The following is a 25105-nucleotide window of genomic DNA, read 5'->3' as shown; positions in this document are numbered from 1 at the left end:
TGATATCATATATTTATAAAACAGGAATAGACCCACAGACACAGAAAACAAATTTAGGATTACCAAAGGGGAAAGCAGGGGGGAAAGATAAATTATAACTTTGGGATTAACAAATACACACTACTACATATAAAATAGGTAAACAACAAGGACCTAATTACAGAACAAGGAACTATATTCATTATCTTGTAATAACCTATAATGGAAAAAAATCTGAAAAAGAATACATGTATGTATGTATGTATGTATGTATCTATCTATCTATCTATCTGAATCACTGTGCTGTACAACTGAAACTAACACAACATTGTAAATCGACTACATTCCAATAAAAAAAATGCATTGGTCCATGATTTTGGCAGCAAAGCAAGATGTCAGGGTAGACAAAAACATGGACTTTGAAGTCAGACAAATCAGGTTTGAATCCTGGTTCTGCTACTATTTACTGGGCAATTTACTTCTTGGAGCTGATTTCCTCTTGTGCAATGGGGATAATAACAGTATCTATCTCAAGAGTTGTTGGGAGGATTAAAGATAAATGATAGATGTTTTTCTTCTGATGAGATGAGATAACAGAAAAGTACTGTCTTCTTCATGGACTGCAGATCAGATTTTCATGTCCCCTCCAGCTCCACCCTTCTCCCTGCCCGACCCTAGCAGGCTTTTTGCCCTGAGAGGTGTACACTACACTGAGGTGTAGGCAGCAGCTTTCTTTGCCCTCTGGCTTTGTTGCATTTACCTGATGGGGAGTCCCAGCAGGACATCAGAGGGATGTCCTCTGAGAGATGGAGATGTCCCTCATCTCTTTCCCTTCAGGGTCACCTGAGGCTAGCTGCATCCCAGATAACAACCTCCCTTCTCAAGGCAGCCTACTCTATGACTGTCTCCTCCTAGGGACTGTTGACCCATCCCTCTCCTTGTCCCTTTAGGCTGGGGTGGTAATAACTCCATTATTGCTAGCTCCAGCTCCTTCATCATCCTTCGTGGATTCCTCTATTCTATGCACATCTTTTAAGATAGTCTCTTTACTAAACCCTCCTTAAATGATCCTAATATGAGTGTGCTATCTGTTACTCATGGGACCCAAATGGATACATTATTTATTACTGCTTAATTGAAAGTATATTTGCCCAAGATTCTTTTATTTAAAAGAGTTTGGAACTTTTTTTTTTTTTTTTTTTTTTGCGGTATGCGGGCCTCTCACTGCTGTGGCCTCTCCCATTGCGGAGCACAGGCTCCGGACGCGCAGGCCTAGCGGCCATGGCTCACGGGCTTAGTTGCTCCACGGCATGGGGGATCTTCCCGGACCAGGGCACGAACCCGTGTCCCCTCCATCGGCAGGCGGATTCTCAACCACTGCGCCACCAGGGAAGCCCAAGAGTTTGGAACTTTTAGGGGAAAAATGTGTGGTTGCTTGTCATTTGACAGTAAGAGGAGAAAAATGTAGTAATGATGGATGATGATGATGATGATGATGATGATGATGATAATGATGGTGATAGTCAAGCATTGTCTATGTGACAAGTGTACTCCTCGACACTACTTTATACACAGTAGTTCATTTAAACTCAAACACACATGAGGTGTTTTTTTTGACCACATATAAATAACACTTTATTTGGAGATTAACCTCTCATCAGAAGAAATCAACCATGAGAGGCCTCATGACAAAGTCCTTCTGACTCATCTTCCTGATACCCTTCCATGGTCCACTGTCCATACAACATCCAGAATGATCTGGATTACTCTAATCCAGATTAAAATTATCTGGATTATTCAGGCCACTTAAAGTTTAATTCAGATCATATCCTTCCCCTGCTCAATATCCTCCCATAGTTTCTCATCACATTTATTTAAAAATTTTTATATATTTATTTTTTAATTAAAAAAATATTTGTTTTATTTATTTTTGGCTGTGTTGGGTCTTCATTACTGTGTGTAGGCTTTCTCTAGTTGCAGTGAGCGGTCTTCTCATTGTCGTGGCTTCTCTTGTTGTGGAGCATGGGCTCTAGTAGTTGTGGCATGCGGGCTCAGCCCCTGTGGCTCATAGGCTCAGCAGTTGTGGCTCATATGTTCTAGAGCACAGGCTAACTAGTTGCAGCATGCAGTCTCGGTAGTTGTGGCTCATGGGCTCTAGAGTGCAGTCTCAGTAGTTGTGGTGCACGGGCTTAGCTGCTCCACGGCACGTGGGATCTTCCCGGACCAGGGCTCAAACCTGTGTCCCCTGCGTTGGCAAGCGGATTTTTTTTTTTTTTTTAACATCTTTATTGGAATATAATTGCTTTACCATGGTGTGTTAGTTTCTGATTTATAACAAAGTGAATCAGCTATACATATACAAATATCCCCATATCTCTTCCCTTTTGCATCTCCCTCCCTCCTACCCTCCCTATCCCACCCCTCTAGGTGGTCACAAAGCACCGAGCTGATCTCCCTGTGCTATGTGGCGGCTTCCCACTAGCTATTGGTTTTACATTTGGTAGTGTATATATGTCCATGCCACTCTCTCACTTTGTCCCAGCTTACCTTTCCCCCTCCCCATGTCATCAAGTTCATTCTCTAGTAGGTCTGCATCTTTATTCCCGTCCTTCCCCTCGGTTCTTCATGATCATATATATTATATATTTTTTAGATTGCATTAAATCTGTTAGTATATATGTGTTAGCATATGGTATTTGTCTTTCTCTTTCTGACTTACTTCACTCTGTATGACAGACTCTACGTCCATCCACATCACTACAAATAGCTTAATTTCGTTTCTCTTTATGGCTGAGTAATATTCCATTGTATATATGTGCCACATCTTCTTTATCCATTCATCTGTTGATGGACACTTAGGTTGCTTCCATGTCCTGGCTATTGTAAATGGAGCTGCAATGAACACTGTGGTACATGACTCTTTTTGAATTATGGTTTTCTCAGGATATATGCCCAGTAGTGGGATTGCTGGGTCATATGGTACTTCTATTTTTAGTTTTTTAAGGAACCTCCATACTGTTCTCCATAGTGGCTGTATCAATTTACATTCCCACCAACAGTGCAAGAGTGTTCTGTTTTCTCCACACCCTCTCCAGCATTTATTGTTTGTAGATTTTTTGATGATGGCCATTTTGACTGGTGTGAGATGATATCTTATTGTTGTTTTGATTTGCATTTCTCTAATGATTAATGATGTTGAGCATTCTTTCATGTGCTTCTTGGCAATCTGTATATCTTCTTTGGAGAAATGTCTCTAGGTCTTCTGCTCATTTTGGATTGGGTTTTTGTTTTTTTCATACTGAGCTGCATGAGCTGCTTGTAAAATTTGGAGATTAACCCTTTGTTGTTTGCTTCATTTGCAAATATTTTCCCCCAGTCTGAGGGTTGTCTTTTCATCTTATTTATGTTTTCCTTTGCTGTGCAAAAGCTTTTAAGTTTCATTAGGTACAATTTGTTTATATTTGTTTTTATTTCCATTTCTCCTGAGGTGGGTCAAAAAGGATCTTGCTGTGATTTATGTCATAGAGTGTTCTGCCTATGTTTTCCTCTAAGAGTTTTATAGTATCTGGCCTTACATTTAGGTCTTTAATCCATTTTGAGTTTATTTTTGTGTATGGTGTTAGGGAGTGTTCTAATTTCATTCTTTTACAGGTAGCTGTCCAGTTTTCCCAGCACCACTTATTGAAGAGGCTGTCTTTTCTCCACTGTATATTCTTGCCTCCTTTATGAAAAATAAGGTGACCATATGTGTGTGGGCTTATCTGTGGGCTTTCAATCAGTTCCATTGATATATATTTCTTTTTTTGTGCCAGTACCATACTGTCTTGGTTACTGTAGCTTTGTAGTCTAGTCTGAATTCAGGGAGCCTGATTCCTCCAGCTCCATTTTTCTTTCTCAAGATTGCTTTGGCTATTCGGGGTCTTTTGTGTTTCCATATAAATTGTAAAATTTTTTGTTCTAGTTCTGTGTAAAATGCCATTGGTAGTTTGATAGGGATTGCATTAAATCTGTAGATTGCTTTGGGTAGTATAGTCATTTTTCACAGTGTTGATTCTTCCAATCCAAGAACATGGTATATCTCTCCATCTATTTGTATCATTTTAAATTTTTTTCAGCAGTATCTTACAGTTTTCTGAATACAGGTATTTTGTCTCCTTAGGTAGGTTTATTCCTAGGTATTTTATTCCTTTTGTTGCAGTGGTAAATGGGAGTGTTTCCTTAATTTAACTCTCAGATTTTTCATCATTAGTGTATAGGAATGCAAAAAATTTCTGTGCATTAATTTTGTATCCTGCTACTTTACCAAATTCATTGATTAGCTCTAGTAGTTTTCTGGTGGCATCTTTAGGATTCTCTATGTATAGTATCATGTCATCTGCAAACAGTGACAGTTTTACTTCTTCTTTTCTGATTTGTATTCCTTTTATTTCTTTTTCTTCTCTGATTGCTGTGGCTAAAACTTCCAAAACTATGTTGAATAATAGTGATCAGAGTGGGCAACTTTGTCTTTTTCCTGATCTTAGTGGAAATGGCTTCAGTTTTTCACCATTGAGGATGATGTTGACTGTGGGTTTGTCATATATGGCCTTTATTATGTTGAGGAAAGTTCCCTGTATGCCTACTTTCTGGAGGGTTTTTATCATAAATATGTGTTGAATTTTGTCAAAAGCTTTTTCTGCACTATTGAGATGATCATATGGTATTTCTCCTTCAATTTGTTAATATGGTATATCACATTGATTGATTAGCATATATTGAAGAATCCTTACATCCCTGGGATAAACCCCACATGATCATGGTGTATGAGCCTTTTAATGTGCTGTCAGATTCTGTTTGCTAGTATTTTGTTGAGGATTTTTGCATCTATGTTCATCAGTGATATTGGTCTGTAGTTTTCTTTCTTTGTGACGTCTTTGTCTGGTTTTGGTATCAGGGTGATGGTGGCCTCATAGAATGAGTTTGAGAGTGTTCCTTCCTCTGCTCTATTTTGGAAGAGTTTGAGAAAGATAGGTGTTAGCTCTTCTCTAAATGTTTGATAGAATTCGCCTGTGAAGCCATCTGGTACTGGGCTTTTATTTGTTGGAATATTTTTAATCACAGTTAGTTTCAATTTCAGTGCTTGTGATTGATTTGTCTATATTTTCTATTTCTTCCTGGTTCAGCCTGGGAAGTTGTGCTTTTCTAAGAATTTGTCCATTTCTTCCAGGTTGTGCATCTTATTGGCATATAGTTGTTTGTAGTAAGCTCTCATGATCCTTTGTATTTCTGCAGTGTCAGTTGTTACTTCTCCTTTTTCATTTCTCATTCTATTGATTTGAGTCTTCTCCCTTTTTTTCTTCATGAGTGCAGCTAATGGTTTATCAATTTTGTTTATCTTCTCAAAGAACCAGCTCTTAGTTTTATTGATCTTTGCTATTGTTTCCTTCATTTCTTTTTCATTTATTTCTGATCTCATCTTTATTATTTCTTTCCTTCTGCTTACTTTGGGGATTTTTTGTTTTTCTTTCTCTGATTGCTTTAGGTGTAAGGTTAGGTTATTTATTTGAGATATTTCTTGTTTCTTGAGGTAGGATTGTATTGCTGTAAACTTCCCTCTTAGAACTACTTTTGCTACATCCCATAGGTTTTGGGTTGTTGTGTTTTCATTTTTGTTTGTTTCTAGGTATTTTTTGATTTCCTCTTTGATTTCTTCAGCGATCTCTTGGTTATTAAGTAGTGTATTATTTAGCCTCCATGTGTTTTATTTTTTACAGATTTTTTGCTGTAATTGATATCTAGTCTCATAGCATTGTGGTCAGAAAAGATACTTGATATGATTTCAGTTTTCCTTAATTTACCAAGGCTTGATTTGTGACACAAGATATGATCTATTCTGGAGAATGTTCCATGAGTGCTTGAGAAGAATGTGTATTCTGTTGTATTTGGATGAAATGTCCTATAAATATCAATTAAGTCAATCTTGTTTAATGTATCATTTAAAGCTTGTGTTTCCTTATTAATTTTCTGTTTGGATGATCTGTCCATTGGTGAAAGTGGGGTGTTAAAGTCCCCTACTATGATTGTGTTACTGTCGATTTCCCCTTTTATGGCTGTTAGTATTTGCCTTATGTATTGAGGTGCTCCTATATTGGGTGCATAATTATTTATAATTGTTCTATCTTCTTCTTGGATTGATCCCTTGATCATTATGTAGTGTCCTTTTTTTGTCTCTTGTGATAGTCTTTGTTTTAAAGTCTATTTTGTCTGATGTGAAAATTGCTACTCCAGCTTTCTTTTGGTTTCCATTTTCATGGAATATCTTTTTCCATCCCCTCACATTCAGTCTGTATGTGTCCCTAGGTCTGAAGTGGGTCTCTTGTAGACAGCATATATATGGGTCTCATAGTTGTATCCATTCAGCTAGTCCGTGTCTTTTGGTTGGAGCATTTAATCAATTTACATTTAAGGTAATTATCGATATGTATGTTCCTATTACCATTTTCTTAATTGTTTTGGCTTTGTTATTGTAGGTCTTTTCCTTCTCTTGTGTTTCCTGCCTAAAGAAGTTCCTTTAGCATTTGTTGTAAACCTGGTTTGGTGGTGCTGAATTCTCTTAGCTTTGCTTGTCTGTAAAGGTTTTAATTTCTCCATCAAATCTCCTTTCATCACTTTAAATATGTCCTGCCACTCCCTTCTGGCTTGCAGTTTCTGCTGAAAAATCAGCTGTTAACCTCATGGGGATTCCCTCATATGTTATTTGTCATTCTTCCCTTGCTGCTTTTAATATTTTTTCTTTGCATTAAATTTTTGATAGTTTGAATAATATGTGTCTTGGCATGTTTCTCCTTGGATTTATCCTGTATAGGACTCTCTGCACTTCCTGGACTTGATTAACTATTTCCTTTCCCATATTAGGCAAGTTTTCAACTATAATCTCTTCAAATATTTTTTCAGTCTCTTTCTTTTTCTCTTCTTCTTCTGGGACCCCTATAATTTGAATGTTGTTGTATTTAATGTTGTCCCAGAGGTCTCTGAGACTGCCCTCAATTATTTTCATTCTTTTTTCTGTATTCTGCTCTGCAATAGTTATTTCCACTATTTTATCTTCCAGGTCACTTATCCATTCTTCTGCTTCAGTTATTTTGCTATTGATTCCTTCTAGAGAATTTTTAATTTCATTTATTGTGTTGTTCATCATTGTTTGTTTGCTCTTAATTCTTCTAGGTCCTTGTTAAATGTGTCTTGTATTTTTTCCATTCTATTTCCAATATTTTGGATTATCTTTACTGTCATTACTCTGAATTCTTTTTCAGGTAGACTGCCTATTTCTTCTTCATTTGTTTGGTCTGGTGGGCATTGTTTACCTTGCTCCTTCATCAGCTGTGTGTCCTTCATCTGCTGTGTGTTTTTCTGTCTTCTCAATTTGCTTATCTTACTGTGTTTGGGGTCTCCTTTTCACAGGCTGCAGGTTCATAGTTCTCATTGTTTTTGGTGTCTGCCCCCAGTGGCTAAGGTTGGTTCAGTGGGTTGTGCAGGCTTCCTGGTGGAGGGGACTAGTGCCTATGTTCTGGTGGATGAGGCTGGATCTTGTCTTTCTGGTGGGCAGGTCCGTGTCTGGTGGTGTGTTTTGGAGTGTCTGTGACCTTATTATGATTTTAGGCAGCCTCTCTGCCAATAGGTGGGGTTGTGTTTCTGCCTTGCTAGTTGTTTGGCATAGCGTGTCCAGCACTGTAGCTTGCTGGTCTTTGAGTGGAATTGGGTCTTAGCATTGAGATGGAGATCTCTGGGAGATTTTTGCCGTTTGATATTGTGTGGAGCTGGGAAACCTCTGGTGGACCAATGTCCTGAACTTGGCTCTCCCACCTCAGAGGCACAGGCCTGATGCCCAGCCAGAGCACCAAGGCCCTGTCATCCACATGGCTCAGAATAAAAGGGAGGAAAAAAAAAAATAAATAAATAAAATAAAGATATTAAAATAAAAATAATTATTAAAAATCTTAAAATTTTTTAAAAATATTAAAAAGTAATAAAGAAAAATAAATAAGACAGCAACCAAACCAAAAAAACAAATCCATCCATGATAACAAGTGCTAAAAGTATAGTTAAAAAAAAAAGACAGAACCCTAGGACAAATGGTAAAAGCAAAGCTATACAGACAAAATCACACACAGAAGCATACACATATACAGTCACCAAAAGAGAAAAGGGAAACATATATATATATATTGTTGTTCCCAAAGTCCACCACCTCAATTTGGGATGATTCGTTGTCTATTAAAGTATTCCACAGATGCAGGGTACATCAAGTTAATTGTGGAGCTTTAATCTGCTGCTCCTGAGGCAGCTGGGAGAGATTTCCCTTTCTCTTCTTTATTCGCACAGCTCCTGAGATTCAGCTTTGGATTTGGACACGCCTCTGGGTGTAGGTCGCCTGAGAGCATCTGTTCCCTCCCAGACAGGACGGGGTTAGAGGAGCAGCTGATTCGGGGGCTCTGGCTCACTGAGGCCGGGATGAGAGAGGGGCACGGAGTGCAGGGCGAGCCTGCGCGGGAGAAGCCGGCGTGACGTTGCATCAGACTGAGGCGCGCCGTGCGTTCTACCGGGGAAGTTGTCCCTGGGTCACGGGACCCTGGCAGTAGCGGGCTGCACAGTCTCCCGGGAGGGGAGGTGTGGAGAGTGACCTGTGTTCGCACACAGGCTTCTTGGAGGCGGCAGCAGCAGCCTTAGCGTCTCATGCCCGTCTCTGGGGTCCGCGCTGATAGCCGCGACTCGCGCCCGTCTCTGGAGCTCCTTTAAGCGGCGCGCTTAATCCCCTCTCCTCATGCACCAGGAAACAGAGAGAGAAGAAAAAGTCTCTTGCCTCTTTGGCAGTTCCAGGCCTTTTCCTGGACTCCCTCCCGGCTAGCTGTGGCGCACTAGCCCCCTTCAGGCTGTGTTCACGCAGCCAACTCCAGTCATCTTCCTGGGATGTGGCCTCCGAAGCTCGTGCCTCAGCTCCCAGCCCCCGCCCACCCCGGCGCGGGAGCAGACAAGCTCTCGGGCTGGTGAGTGCTGCTCGGCACCGATCCTCTGTGCGGGAATCTTTCTGCTTTGCCCTCCGCACCCTGTGGCTGCGCTCTCCTCTGCGGCTCTGAAGCTTCCCCCTCCGCCACCCACAGTCTCCGCCCGTGAAGGGGCTTCCTAGTGTGTGGAAATCTTTCCTCCTTCACAGCCCCCTCCCCGAGGTGCAGGTCCCATCCCTATTCTTTTGTCTCTGTTTTTTCCTTTTTCTTGTGCCCTACCCAGGTACGTGGGGAGTTTCTTGCCTTTTGGGAGGTCTGAGGTCTTCTGTCAGTGTTCAGTAGGTGTTCTGTAGGAGCTGTTCCACATGTAGATGTATTTCTGATGTATTTGTGGGGAGGAAGGTGATCTCCATGTCTTACTCTTCTGCCATCTCGAAGCTCCCCCACACATGAGTATTATTATCTCCCTTTTTCAGATCTGGAAAAAGCTCAGAGAGGTTAAGTAACTTACCTAAAGCTACACAGAATGCCATTGGAGAGTTGAAATTCTAACCTGTCTATTTGGTTTCAAGATCCATACTCTTAGCAAGACCTTGCTGCCTCCTAGGTAAACAGGCTGAGAAGGGCCATCACTTTAGCCATCAGTTTTCAGTTAAATCCCTTTGTCTATTCAGATTTCTACAGGTTCTAAATTCCTATAGGAAAGTACCTCTTAATGATTGTCTTTAAATATGTCAAGGCAAATTTGTTAAGAACCTGATTAATTCAGCAAATCTTACCAGGTCAAATCCATCATTTGTCTGATTTGACTGATTAGTTAATTTAAAACCACTGAGTCATTAATCTACTGGGGCAACTATTCCATGGTTACCCTTAGGGTACTCATTAAATACTGAATGAATAATTAAATATTTCAAATGAGTTTTTCTCTGATAGTGTGTAAGCTTCCCACAGCATTTAGCTGATTCCCCCCCCAGATATGAAATATTTGGTTCACAGTTTATATTATTTCTGTTCACTTCTTAAATTGATCTAGGTGAATAACATAATTTCACATTTTCTGAGAACTTATGAAATGCTTGGCATTATAACTATCAGTAAAGGTGACTAAATTCCTGGAGGTATAGTAGCTGAGAACTTAGCATTTGGGGGTCAACTCCTCCTTCCAATCCCCACTCCCTTAAACAAAATCCATGCATACTCAAAGAAATAATTTTTATTCTAACAACTCACATTTGATTATGTATTTTTTTCTAACCTCAGGCAAGCATTTTCATCAACTCCAGAAACAGGCTTTCTTCCTCACTGCCATTTGGGTCCCCAAGTTGTATCTGGGGATATTCTTAGCAACAATAAATTCTGTTTCTCTGGCTCCAGCTCCACTTTGCTGTTGTGGGATCTCTGGCCTCCTTAAAGGCATCTCCCTTTTATCTTCATAAAATTTGAGGGGTGACTCACATGTGTTCAGACAAATCTTTGAGCCTTGAGAGGGCGCTACTATGGGTTGCTGGGTGAAGATCCCTGTCTGCTCCCGTGGGGACCACTGTGTTCTCATGCTGCTTTAGGCTGGCCTCCCCCAGGGGCCCACACAGACGCTGTGTTCCCCTGGAGTCCTCTCTCCTTTAGTTTTTTAAAAGTCTGTATAGTTACTTTGTTTTATTTATGTTTTTCAGTGTGTAACTCACATTACCATGCACTTTGATATTTTTCAATCATTTGAGCAAAACAAACTTTTTCAGACCTTGCTCACTGTTACTCTTTTCCTTCAACCTCAGACACAAGTCTTCTGAGAAGCTTAGAACAAATCTAAGTGACAGATCTACATACTGTGAGGGCCAGTCTATACGTACAATGTCAGAGTTCTTGTGGTTTTTTTCAGGCCTGTCTGCCTCATCCTCTTTCCCTCAGAGTATCTTCTTTTGTAAAAGGCACTTCAACCCACATGCAAATACTCCCTATAAGTATGTAAATCATGTCCAGATATAGCTGAATATCAGAAATGAACACAACACATCTAACTATTCTATTTGTTCTTTCTTCGAAGCTCAAAACAGAGTTTTCTTCTTAATGTCTGGCGAAAGTGAAGGTTAGGCAATGTGGCTATCATATTCATGTGGCAACTGCTGTAGAATAATTCTTTAATGGTTGCTGCTTGACTAGGTAAAGTTTCTCTCAACCATTCCTTGCAACCTCTTTGAACCGAAGGGGTACGTTTACACTAAGTTTACTGAAGAGCCACTGGAATGTCTTCCAGGTACTGTAGATTATTGCTAATGAAACAAGAGACCATTATACAGTGGTCAGAGGGCTTGCAGATGTAGGTAAGATTCCAGCAGTGAACAAAGCTAGCTTAGCGATCTCTTAATGCAGCGGTCCCCAACATTTTTGGCACCAGGGACGGGTTTCGTGGAAGACAGTTTTTCCATGGAAGGGGGTGGGGAAATGGCTCAGGCGGTAATGCAAGCCATGGGGAGCCACCGATGAAGCTTTGCTCACTGGCCCGCCGCTCACCTCTTGCTGTGCAGCCCAGTTCCTAGCAGGCTGTGAAATGGTACCACGGCCCGGGGGTTGGGGACCCCTGCCTTAGTGGAAAATTGAGGGATCCGTAGCTGTACCAGCCAGATCAGCACATACACAAGTCAGTATGCATTTTCATTTCATACGTGTAACTTTAGGTTGTGACTACCATACCTTTTTTTTTTTTTTCCAGCCACTAGAAATGTACATTTGAATGTTTAATGAGAAACAGATGGTGCCTGAAATCTCTAACTTACATTTAACAAAAACTGTTTTGGAAATGTTACTCGTGCATACTTTTACTGTTTTAAACACAGCACCATTTTAACCTGTTTTGATGAATAATTGAAGAATTACTGTCCTACTCTAAGACAGCATTTCAAAGTGCATGTGTTAATCATATACTTGATTAAACATTTCCTTGCCTTTCTCTTCAGAATGCCAATTGGCTTTTTGAGTGGATAATTGTTGCAGTGAGAGCAGTGACGTTGAAAACAACTATTGACTGTTGGAATTACTTAAAGCACCACCATGAAAAGAAATACCTGTGATTTGCTTTCTCGGAGCAAAAGTGTAAGTACTTTTTGTTTTCATTTATTTTCTAAAACTGTGTACCCGCAACTTTTTACTGTTTTCTTTTGGATTTTAATACTGTGCTTTCATGATGAGACTTGTGAGAAACCCTTGGTTAACTTTCAGTTCTCTGACTGTATGCAGCTTATTAACAAATGAAGACTTGTTTGTCCCTGTGGCCTGGTTGACATTTGATGGGAATTCTCTTTCACCCAGTTTATATGCCTTACCATTCATTTGTATGTGCCTACTGGTATGATATAGGAAACCCTGATTTTTGGATGCATGCAGAAAATATAAAAAGTTGAAACTGAGGAAATTATGTCTTGAATATCAAACTTTCTGGGGAAATTCAAAAGGATAAATTGAACTTACATTACTAGGTACTTCAATCGGTCACATTCTGCAAGTTCATGTACATGATGAATAATGTGACTACTTAATCAGTGGGTCATCACTTCCATGAGCTTTCTACCATGGCATGTGTCTTTAATCCTCTAATCGCGTCCTTTAAATTGTGTGTGTGTGTGTGTGTTTTTTTTTAGTGGAAGTCCTCAAGGCCCTGATGGAGATTGTCTTATTCCCACTCAGTGTTCTTAAGGTGCCAAAGTGGTGATAATTTCTAAATTTCTATTGTCTTATGAAAGAGAGCATAAGCAAATAGAGCAACTCAAAGAAAGCTACTCGAGGCAGGGATGAAAGTAGACTGTTAATTTCCATCAGGCAAGCTCTAAGAACATGTCCTTTTGTTCATTTACCCAAGGGGAAAAAAGGCATCCAAACAGATGTAGTTATGACGTAGGAACATTCATTTGAAGGCATGAGAAAAACCACAAATGCAAACACATTTCTCTAGTATGGGAACACTTTGTGTTATAACCAGTGATTCTATGGTGATGGCCCAAGGCCATTTTTAATTCTTTCTATAGAATTAATTACCATCCAGCTTTTAAGGGTGAGCAATGGAGGAGTCATGGGGAGGGAAGTATAGTGCCCAGTAGGGTTTTTTAAAAAATGAGGTTGTACCCAGAAGTGTGCCAGTTCTTGGACTGAGTACTGACTCTGTTTAATAACCAACCAAGGAAATTCAACAAATTCTGAGGGAATGTCCAAATTCATTTGTTTTACTTGTTGGTGTTTAGTGGTATGGATTATTGTGTAAAATTAAGGGCCATGGCATGGAGCCTGGAATTCCTTCTATTATCATAGAGCTGTTCATTGTAATGGGAGGTGACCTGCATACAAATTACCAAACTGCAAACACATCTTTCTGTTACTGAGCTTTTCTCATTATAAGTTAAATTTGAAAGCAAACCATACATATAATACTTCCTTCTTTATTAAATTTCAGAAACATGTGATGTGAAAAATATTTATAAAGGTGAAAGGGATAATATTTTGAATAATTAAAATATATTATTAAACATTTCCCTGTTCTTGGAGGAAAATATTCTAAAGGCAAATGATTAACTGTGACTTTAAGGACCTCTGAGTACTTCATGACGCTAGGAGATTTCCTATTTATATTTGCTTAATGCAAAAATTTTCATCTTGATGGAAAGACTCATGCTTCCCAGATTAAGAGAATCTGAGTTACATACACTTGACCAAATGTAAACAATAGAGCTCTCATTTCACTGCTTCTTAGCTTCTTGAAAATCCACTAGCATAAAGAAAGTGCTTCCACTTAATTAAATGACACTAAGCAGGAGATTACTGTTTATCTGAGAAAAGAGCCAGACTTGTTGCCTAGTGAGAAGTTGTCACTTTAGAGTTTTTAAATTTTATTTTGCACTGGTTTAAGAATGTCACCCCTGCCCCTTAAGTCTTTGCCATAACAGAGTCCAAAATTGTACACTTAGAAGTAGATGTTTCCCATTTTTGATGAGGAAGGTTTAAATAATTAATTTGATTTAGAATCTGAGAATGTTTTTCTTTGGCATTATGACATTTGAAAATCCAAAGAGAATGTTCTAAGTGTTAAAATGGGCTGTGCTCCTCTCTGTGTGTCTCTATGTATCTATCTTGCTTCTGTCATTGTGAAAACTTAAGGAACACGAAAGAGGAGGGAAAAAAAGACTGTCTTTAGACAGTCACCTTATTTGTTCTTGAGCATTTAAAGCAGTGTTCATGTTTTTCCCCTCTCATTCAAGACCTGGTGCAGTGTCCCTTTTAATGACAAATGCTCTGAATTTTTCCTTTATTTGGAAGGGATCCATGAAAAATTTTAACTGTAAGAATATAAACAAACCACTTTTTACTTAAAGCAACATTTTGCTGGTTTGGGAGGATAATTTGTAGTTGTAGTGGGTACAAAAGGGAGGAACTGGGCATATGGACAGTACCAAAGTGAGACATGGCCCCATTGGCTACTGTAAGCAGAAGGTTCTCCCGTAAGTTCGTGGTATGAAGCCCTTACCTCTTTTTAAAGTTTTCAAGCCACCTCTTATTGGACTGGCATTTTATTTCTGCAGGTATAATTAAAGTTCTAACATGACAGCTGTGTGTTTTATACCTCTTGGGGTGCTTAAGACTATATTTTTTCCCGGGTGTTGGTTCTCTGTCCAAAAGGGCAGAGCTCAAACAGATTTCTCTCTGTGTTAACCTCAGGAAGTGTTTTTGCCATCTATTTAATCTGGGGGCAATTCTTGCTGTTTTGACTTTTGCTTCAATGGGACTGAACAAGTGACATTTGCACAACAATTACAAAATTTAAAATTTTAGCGTAAAACCATTTTATCTCAAAATAATGATTGGTAAAATGAGGTTTGGTGAGTTATTACTCTCCTATAAGTTTCATAGCTGGAGAATCCCATGTACAAGGGATGCTTTAGTTTCATTTACTATTCTGAATCATAACGGATCAACTGATTTCTCTATTTAAAACTTGCTTTCTTCTGCCTCAAATATGTTTTCATGAAGCCATTTAATTTAATCTAGAGCAGCATTTAGTTGTAAACATCTAGAATTTTTTTTTCCCCTGCTACCTGCATAGCATAGCAATTTAGGACAGAGACAGAATATTTAGCATAGAATATCCTTTCTGAGGCTGTTAGAAAATATTATGAAAGCACTTGTAGCAACAACTCTGTTTTTTTTTTTTGTTTTTTTTTTTGTTTTGTTTTGTTTTTGCGGTACGCGGGCCTCTCACTGTTGTGGCCTCTCCTGTTGCGGAGCACAGGCTCCAGACGCGCAGGCTCAGCAGCCATGGCTTATGGGCCCAGCTGCTCTGCATCATGTGGGATCTTCCCGGACCGGGGCACGACCCTGTGTCCCCTGCATTGGCAGGTGGACTCTCAACCACTGCACCACCAGGGAAGCCCAACAACTCTGTTTTTAATTAAACAGTTTAATTTGCTACAGTGGTCAGGACTCTACCCCAGCCCTTTAATGACCTGAGTTAACTCTATTGACTCTTTTCAATCCATTGGTTCCAAAGGGAAAGGAGCCATTTACAGTGACCCCCATCATCACATCTGTGACTCAAGCTTTCCTTGGCATTTCTCCAGTGAAATATTAACATAGTATGACTCTTGCAAGGTTAAAAATTTAACTCTTGCAGCTTGTACTTCTGTTGAAAATAATTTTTAAAATAATAGATTTACTAGTCATTGTATTCAGAATAACAATCATGATCTCCCAACATTAGGTTCTGGCATCAATATGGATATACTTTCACTGATCTAGCTTTTTATTGTCTACCTCGTATAAGGGAGCTGATGTGATAAAGTGCAGCAATCTCCAATGTGGACTTTAAAAAGAAAATATTAGGAATTCTATTTATATTTACCTTTTACTGTCATCTGTTTTCAAAATCAGTATAGTTTAGAGATCCCTGGTGCAGTGAAAATAGAATAGTTGTTGAGTTCAGAGATGTGGAATCAATCCCCAGATCCATTGGTGTTTAAAGATCTGACTGTTAGTAAATTACTTAATTTTTTTGAACCTTAGGGTCTTTATCTGTAAGATAGAAAAAATATTATAATGAAGGTGAAAACACCTATCACATAATAAGTTGCTTGATAAATTCTCTCTATTTTGAGGTTTGCAGATGCTTTTTTGTAGCTACAGAGCAGAGTGATAGTATCTGGCCCAGAAATGAATCAAATGGAAATGCCTGGAAATGAAGCAAGTTCTGCTCACTAAAGGGGTTCAAGTCTAGCTTCCAAGACTATTTAGTCAATATCTATATCATGTTAAAGATTCAGGCATAAGATGGGTGGTTAAACTAGGTGAGAGTTCTGTTTTCTATCAGTTATGAGTTGCTTTGATTCTAGGTCATGTTGTACCATTCATAAAGCTGAACTGAAAATCAGTTCCCAGGTTATAAAATCAAAGCATTGGGGCAAAAAGAGTATATTATCAGCTCAGGCTGCCATAAAAAAATACTGCAGTCTAGGTGGCTTAAATAAGAGAATTTTATTTTCTCACAGTTCTGGAGGCTGAAGTCCAAGATCAAGGTGCTGGATGATTTGGTTCCTGGTGAGAGCTCTCTTCCTGGCCTTCTCACTGTGTCCTCATGTGGTAGATGAGAGAGAGCAAGTTCTCTGGTGTCTCTTCTTATAAGGGCACTAATCCCATCATAAGGGCCCCATCTCATGACCTCATCTAACCCTGATTACCTCCCAAAGGCCCCACCTCCAATATAATTACGTTGGGGGTTAGGATTTCAACATATGAATTTTGGAGGACACAAGTATTCAATCCATAACAGTGAGCCTGATAATTTTAAGGGATGATATTAATAAGTGACTGTGATATTGGTGGCTGATATTCTGGAGTCCACATATTTTCCCAACTGGATAACACTGAAAACTATCCAGTTAACATGTTTCTCTTCATTTCCTATTTTCTAGATTTTATGTTAGGGGAACTCAGTGTTGATTTTTGAGGTTCCAGTCAGCTCTTCATAGACCTTAGGGGCTAATTTTAATTTTACTTAAAATATTTTTCCTCCCTTTACTATTCCTATTTTGCTTATTTTATATGTTTGTTCTTAACATCCAATCCAGTAACATAAGTCTCCAAAGTACTTTCTCCTGTCAGTGGGTTTACCAGTTGAGCTAACTTTTTAGAGGTTTGTAAATTTCAGACCTGATTATCTCTGAGCCACCCCAGTTCTCTCTATCAATGCCACTGCCTTTATGCTAACCAGGAATGAGAAGTAAAGGTACAGACAAGGGGAGAGACACATAAAATTGCCTATACTGATAGTGTATTTTTAAATCAGAGGTTATTAAAAAAATTTTTTTAAGTACTTTTCCTTATAATATCTCTGTTGGTATTCTCTCAACTCATGAATTTTTATAGACCTTCCCATCTAGAGAATGAACTGGATAAATTTTAATTTTTCTTCATTAATCAACTCTCTTATGTATTGAATTCTAATGTATCTTGTAGTATTTTACATTAAATTCTCAGTTTCTTGGTACCTTGTATCATTTTCTTCCTACCAGTTTGGAGAGATTTACGATATCTTCTGCTCAATAGGATTTGTTGGTTTCTTGACGAAATTGCCCTCTATTTGACTTAGGATTCTTTCGGATGCTCTATACTTGGATAAAATTGTCATTCACTAGATGTCTGTTAATTGATGTTCCATGTTCTTTTTTGATAGAATTGTTGTTTAGTATTTATTCAAAACTGGAAGCAAATCCTGGGCTGTTTGGAGGGCACAGAGTATCTGGGAAGTATTTAGCATTCTGAATTTAAAGCCCATCTAAATGGGCTTCCAGTTTTGAGACCAGGAGCCAGGAGCCCACCTGGTGAAGTATGCCCAGTAGGCTTCCTAGTATCTCCTCTTTTCACAAAATACTTTAGATGTCCAAAATTTGTAAACCAAATTTATCTTTTTCTTAAAAAATAATGTTTTCCAGTTGTACTTTTATACTGCTGAGTTTTGAGAAGAACTGCTCTTTTAATGGTCCAGGCTGAGAAATTTATGCCATTTCATTCCATTGGTGCCTACTTGGAGAGGGGAGACTGAAAAGAAATTTAGAAAAGGTGATACATTTTGTTAGGGCACTTCAGAGGTATCTGCATTTGATTGTTCCTCACAATTACTCTGTAAGACTGATTATTCTGGGGGCTTTATGGTTCAAGTAAAAATAATGGATCCCTTTCCAGACTGGCCTCTTTTCTCTGCTATATCCATCACCACCTAAGGTATGAGATTGACAGAATTGTAGCACCTTAGAATCCTGATGAAGTTAAGTATATAGAAACTGGATTTTTCACTGCTGGTCTGTCTTTAAGTCCAAGGAAGGTCAGAAGAGATACTATTGGTAAAGACGCTTTGAAACGTGCAAAGTACAAAGCAAAACTAAAATAATATTCTTGCTTGTGTCTTTGTTAGCAATAAACTGAAATGAGAACTTGTAGTTTCAGAGGTTTTATTCCTTTGGTTATTACTCCTGCCTTCATGCTTGTGCTCTTTCTTTACAAAATTCAAAAAATATTTATTGAATAGCTACTGTGTGTTAGGAACTGTGCTTGCTAGGCTCTGGGTATCCAATGGGGAGTAAGATACATATGGTCTCTACTCTTATAGAGAATATTTGACAACTAAATTTATAACTTTTATAATATTCTATTTATTATTTCATCCCCCCACCCCACCCTGACTGCCCAAGCCTGTCCCACTTTAATCTTTAATTCTTCCCAGGGGTGCTGAAGTCACATCTCTCTTACACCTCTGTGTACTTGTTCTTTGCATCCTGGGTATACTCTTTGGCAGAATATTTTAAACTGTGAATAATGTGTCATGATTGTCAATTACGCTCATTGTTTCAGAAACATAGATTATTTTCAAGTGGTTAAAAAGAATTTTTCTCAGATAATCAACAATAGCTCAAGAATAGCTGAGTATAAATGAATGTGAGTATGGAGGAAAGGTCTGAAAGAGTAGGGGCTGATCAGCCATCATTTGCTCTGAAATCAATCACATGACAATTTTAGTGGCCATAGTCAATCATTACATTGTTGCCTTTGAAAACACCTCCACTTTTTTTTCCCCTGATATTGTGATGTGTTTGCTATTTCATTTTTGGACACTTTCGGGTTGGAGTTGAATTCTGAATGATTATATCCAAGAAATAATTGCCTATATTGTACTTCACAATGTAAACATCAAAGATACATAAAAATGGAGAGAAGTTTTGTTGAGTTGATGATAAATATTAAGGAATGACTCGTACAGATAGTATTGCTCTGTAACAAAGAGAAATTATGAACAAAAGCATAATAATTTGGTAAAGTTTTCTATTAATAGTATATTGCTCCAGAAAAAAATGTTTACTTATAAAGACCACTTAGTTTTAATTAAAGCCAGTTCTCTTTTTCTTAAGTTAGAGTTGGATGTCATTTTTTATTATTAAAATGGCCACCTATAAGCAAGTATTTTGAAGGTTAAAAAATGATGTCAGTTAAACTTATCAATGTGTTTACACAGTTTCCCAAGGTCAGTGCTTTCAAAGTCAGCCCAGGGATGGTCCTTAAGGTCCTGAGTTACAGTCCAGGTTTTGCCACTTTGTATCTATATCCTGGTAGGGGAAGGAGGATGAGAAAACCATAAATCATTAGATTATTATCAAATGCTCTCAATATCTACTATGATTGTTTCAAAGGTAAAATGAGAAAACAGTATTGAAAGCACATTGCAAAATAAAAATAAACAAAAAGCCAAACCAACCAAGCAAAAACACCCCCGAATAATGTTGTTTGGTACTCAATTGTAACACATGCTTCTGTACCAAGTGATTTAAGTCTTAGGCATTTTTAAAAATAGAATTGGTCCATTGATAAACAGATTAACAAAAAAAACTTTCACTTTTATTGTTAGAAAAAGTCATTCTTGACAGTTCACACATTCCCCTAAGTTGTGTATATTAAAAGCCTTTATGCCACGGCCAACAATGGTTAATGGTTATGTAGTTAGAGCCCCTGACCTTGCTTCCTAGTTCCTTCTATTGCCTAGATTGGTCACACACCACACACATGGAATTTGGGGTACAGGTCCAGTATTAGCACAAGCACTGGGAATAAGACATTTAGCTTGTAACTCTCTTATGGTCATATGTGTCCTCCCCGCAAACTTCTTACTATTATGGAAGCCTGGACTTTGGTGTTGGCAATAATGCTTCTGTGCTAGTGATTTGGCCATGTTTATAGCCCTCAGCCTCCTGAATTTAATTCAGTCAACAATATTTATTAAGCCCTCACCAACTATTAGACTGTACTACAGCAGTCATACCCCATGGAGCTGCACCCCAAATGATACCTCAGAAGTTCGGAGAATTAACAGTCCACCAATTCACTTCCAGATTGAGATTTAAGCTCTTCAGAGAATCTGGCTCACTGAACATTAAAAACCAAATGTATTACAACTACTCAAACAATAATACCACAGTGCTACAACAAATATCATCTTTTCCACAAACTCATTTAAAACAACAAGCTACAAGTTTTACAGGTCTTCATTTCTGCTTTGTACTTTAAACTATTAAATGCCCAACTTATGTTTTTCTAGAAGAGGCCATTACATAGCATTAATTTACCAGCAGGGTTGCATTTCAATATAAGATGAATCATACCAAGCGAGACCTAGATATTGCTCAGAAGCAATAGTCTCTGAAGGGATATTCGAAGATAAACAAGGGCGCTGAGGAAGCCATGAGAAATCTCCAGAATGTACACACAGAAAGACATAAAAGATTCTTTTTCTGTTGTTGTTGAATTGCTCATGCAGGAATTCAGAAGATGTATTTCCTCACCCAATAGAAATGAAATAATTGGCAAAGTAGTCAGAGAGGAGCACCTCCTCCAGTGGATAGTGTTGTTATCTATTTAGAAAGCATTTGTATGTTCTGACTTCCCAAAACAGTGCTGAAAAACTTTGAAGGTGAGAAGGGAAAACCAAAAACACTCCCCTACCCCCTTAGGTAGGCACAGTGCCTACCTAAGACTGAGACTTAATCAGAACATCAAGGAACACTCTTCTTCCCTGATCTCCTATCAACATCCTAACAAGCATCGAGTGAAAATAACAGTGGAATAGGCTGCAAGAGCTTCCAGAGACAGATTCTCTGGGGGCCCAGCCCAAGGGAGAGACCCAAAACTAAGGATGGAGCAGATATTAAGAAAACAACCACTGGAAAGCCATTCCACAATCCAGGGTTCCCCAACCCCCAAGTTGGTCCACAGACTGTTTGGAACCAGACCGCACAGCAGGAGGTGAATGGTGGGTGAGCGAGTGAAGCTTCTGCTGCTCCCCATCATTCGCATTACTGCCTGAATCATCACCCCCGCCCCCATCTGCAGAAAAATTGTCCTCCACGAAACTGGTTCCTGGTGCCAGAAAGGTTGGGGATTACTGGCATAACCTATGCACATGGTTTATTAGAGAAATTTGATGCCTGTGGTACACTGAGGTTAATCATAAGAACAAAACCCCTCAAATCTGGTCCCGTTCCTGACTAGATTAATTCAAATTCCCATGCAGAAGGCCTAGCAGAAGGAAAACTGTGCTCATCTTTAAGCATAAAATTTCTTCATCTCAGTATCCACTGTCCAACACAAGATATCCAATTTTCAGTAAAAAAAATTAGGCAAATAGAAAGACAAGAGAAAATACTTCAAAAGGACAAAATAATATACAGAAGCATCCCAGATATAGCACAAATGTTAAAATTATCAGACTAAGAATTTAAATATGATTAGTATGTTAAAGTTTCTAATGGAAAAGATTGACAACATGTAAGATCAAATAGATAATTTCAGCAGAGAGACGGAAACTATAAGAAAGAATCAAATGAAACTAGAAATAAAAAACACAGAAATAAAGATGAAGAGTGTCTTTGGGCCGTAGGCTTGACACAGCCACGGACAGAATCAGTGAAATTGAAGATAAGTCAGTAGAAATTGCTCAAACTGGAATACAAAAAGGAAAGAAAACGTAGAAGAAAGAGAACATAACAGATCATCCAAGAGCTATAATACAATAAAATGGTATAGCATATGCATAATTGCAATCACAGAAGGAAAAGAAAGAGAAATTGAGATAGAAGATGTTTGAAGAAATAATGACTGAAAAGTTTTCAAAATTAATGACACACACCAAATCAGACTCTAAAGCTCAGAGTACACCAAGCAAGATACATACCAAAGTACACACACACACACACACACACACACACACAGAAGCATATCATATTCAAATGGCTGAAATCAAGACACAAAGAGAACATCTTGAATGTAGAGAGAGGAGACAAATTACATACAGAGGAACAAGGGTGAGAATTACAGTAAACTTATCCTCAGAAACTATGCAGGCAAGAAGACATAGGAGTGGCATCTTTAAAGTACTGAGACAAAACTGTTAACCTAGAATTCTATACCCAGTAAGAATATACTTAAAATATGCAGTAAAAATACTTTATTGGTGTGAACTATTCCAATTTCCTATATATTTTTTGTGTCCCCCAAATAGCATGCACATATGCTCTCATGAATTTTGCCTTCCTTCTTCAAGTCTGAGAGGATGAAGATATTCCTCCTGTTCAGGACCAACACCTCCAGCTCCTCAGAGGACTTAGTCAATTACCCCCTCCCTCCTACATACTCAGCTGCAGTTTTGCTCATCTCTTTTCTATCTCTCCTTTTGGCCTTGGTAAATGAATTAGATCTTCAATTTGCTTTTTTTTTTTTTTTTTTTTTTTTTGCGGTATGCGGGCCTCTCACTGTTGTGGCCTCTCCCATTGCGGAGCACAGGCTCCGGACGCGCAGGCCTAGCGGCCATGGCTCACGGGCTTAGTTGCTCCGCGGCATGTGGGATCTTCCCGGACCAGGGCACGAACCCGTGTCCCCTGCATCGGCAGGCGGATTCTCAACCACTGCGCCACCAGGGAAGCCCTTCAATTTGCTTTTGACATTGCTGCCCATGTGTACTTCTTTGGACAATTCTTCTCTTCCTGATATTTACTTAAATATTTCCTTTCAGGTCTATATGCCCTTTAAACAATGCTGTTCCCCAAGATCCTGTCTTTGGCCCACAAGATATTCTAAGATAATCTTACCTCCTTTCCAGTCTTTATCCATTTTCTGTTTGTGTCTAAATCTCCATGTCCATTTCAGATTTCTAGTTTTAGTTTCAGAATTTTCTTCAGTTGCAGGTTGGCCATTCATTATCTCCACACATTTCCCAAACTAGATTCATGCACTATTCTTTCTCTTCTCTAAACATGCTTCTGCTTCTCTTCTCTACTGCATTTGCTGCCCGAGGCATCAAGCCAATGGCCTAAGCCAGAGCCCTGGGAACCTTCCTCAACTCCTTGCTCATTATCCTTCCCAACATCTAAACAAGCAACAAATGTTACTGCAGTTATCCGAGTCTTCCTCATTCCAACTGTACTTCCTACTCTGCCAATGACTTGGGAATCACTCTCTTTTTCCTTACCAGGCTGGGTGTCATTAAAGTATATACCAAAGTAGAGAAGACCAGTAAAATTATGGATGTGTTGTATATGGAAGCTAGTAACATTTGTTACTTTATCCATTTCTGTCGCAGATCTTGCTTTTTCCTATTAGCAGTGTACTGTCTTGTTTTGAATCTATATCTTTTCACAATTGCTTTTGATTAGAATTTAAACTAGCTCTTAAAGGCTAAATCTGCAACAAAGCAGAAGCTGACTTTATAAGTGTATGTGTGTGAATGTAATTTCTATTACAGCCATCATTCATAATTCATTATTTTTTTAAAGAGTAATTATAGTAAAGGCTGATCATGCATATATGATTTTGTGTATAAATGGATTGGATGAATGTTAGAGTTTTATACTAGATATCAAGTGGAATTAAGATCTAATATGTGTGCTAACATGACTAATAATAATAATAACTTATAATTGTAAAATGTAATTGTTTCATATACCATCCCAACATTTTCTTGTTCTTTTCCTCACAAAAGCTTGCAGGTAGGATATGCAGTTATTTTTATCCTCATTTTACAGAGATTCAAAATGAGCCTTAGTCAGATTAAATGAGTTAGTATGCCCACACAGCTAGTAATGGAGAACCCTAGATGTACTTCCAGATCTTTTGATTGCAAATTCCTTCCTCTGGTCACTATACCACTGAGCCTCACATATGTAACTGTGTGACTGCAGGCATCAGTTATACACTAATGCACTTTTACACCATGTATCTACTAAAAATAAATTGTAACATACCAATTAGATTCTGCTGTCTATAGATATACCTACAGTTGGACAACAATGTTATATGGTAAACTCCAGATGTTTTTGCATTCTGTAGTGTGACAGAAAATGGAGGAGATTTTTGTTTAGGGAGATGTTTTAATTGTGAATGGAGGCCCCCAGGCTTGTTGGAAAGAGAGGTTACATCCTAAGAACCCTTTTGCATAATGAAGTGCTAGAATTTTTTAATGTGCCCATGGCTGTTCAAGGGAGATACAGTTTGGGGAAAGGCAGTGTTCTGGAGGACTCTAGGAAGTGAAAAGGTGGGAGAAAGCCCTTGCAGGGAAGGAGGCACATGGCAGCAGGTGGGGACTTACAAATGATTCCCACAGCAGAGATGGCCTGGTTAAAGCCCCTTTAGGAGTACTGAGTTGACCAGTTTTAAAGATTTTGTTTGTTTTATTTTACTTTTTTCTCAAACCTTTCTTTAAGCCTGTAATTAAAACATCATTGTAACAATTTTGCCCCAGGGTGTGAGGAGGAAGAAGGCTCTATTCACACTTGAGACAAGGGAAGAAAAGAGCAGGGAGGAAGCAGTGATGGTACATTAACTGGGACAGCTGTTCGGAGGGAGTTGTGACAAATACCACCTCGGTACACGCAAGTTCCTCTCCCTTGGGTATTGCCCAGAAATGGTGGGAAGGGCTCTGAATGTCACATGGTTATCTGGCAAGAGCGTTTTGTTCATTGTTTGTCCACAGAAGTCTGAACACTTGGGGGCAAATACTTTGTGTATCTATCTGTGTGTATGTATGCACACTCACACACACACACCTGTGTGTATACTGCTACTTGAGTTCTTGG

At 38.8% G+C, this 25105-nt stretch overlaps 1 protein-coding gene across 4 annotated transcripts in view; it reads left to right on the top strand.

Moving 5' to 3' along the window:
• The window catches only part of PDE4D (phosphodiesterase 4D), a 1495323-nt gene that overhangs the window by 321622 nt on the left and 1148596 nt on the right, over positions 1-25105 (top strand). For all 4 annotated transcript variants that reach the window (XM_067031002.1, XM_067031004.1, XM_067031001.1 and 1 more), the window contains one exon: positions 11915-12050. In XM_067031002.1, coding sequence (XP_066887103.1) covers positions 12009-12050 — 42 coding nt within the window. In that variant the 5' untranslated portion in view covers positions 11915-12008. The remainder of the gene's footprint in view (positions 1-11914; positions 12051-25105) is intronic.

This window comes from Kogia breviceps, chromosome 4 (assembly GCF_026419965.1).
Source record: "Kogia breviceps isolate mKogBre1 chromosome 4, mKogBre1 haplotype 1, whole genome shotgun sequence".
NCBI lineage: Eukaryota > Metazoa > Chordata > Mammalia > Artiodactyla > Physeteridae > Kogia > Kogia breviceps.
The sequence above is the reverse complement of the archived record's forward strand: the minus strand, read 5'-3'. Positions and strand labels throughout refer to the sequence as shown.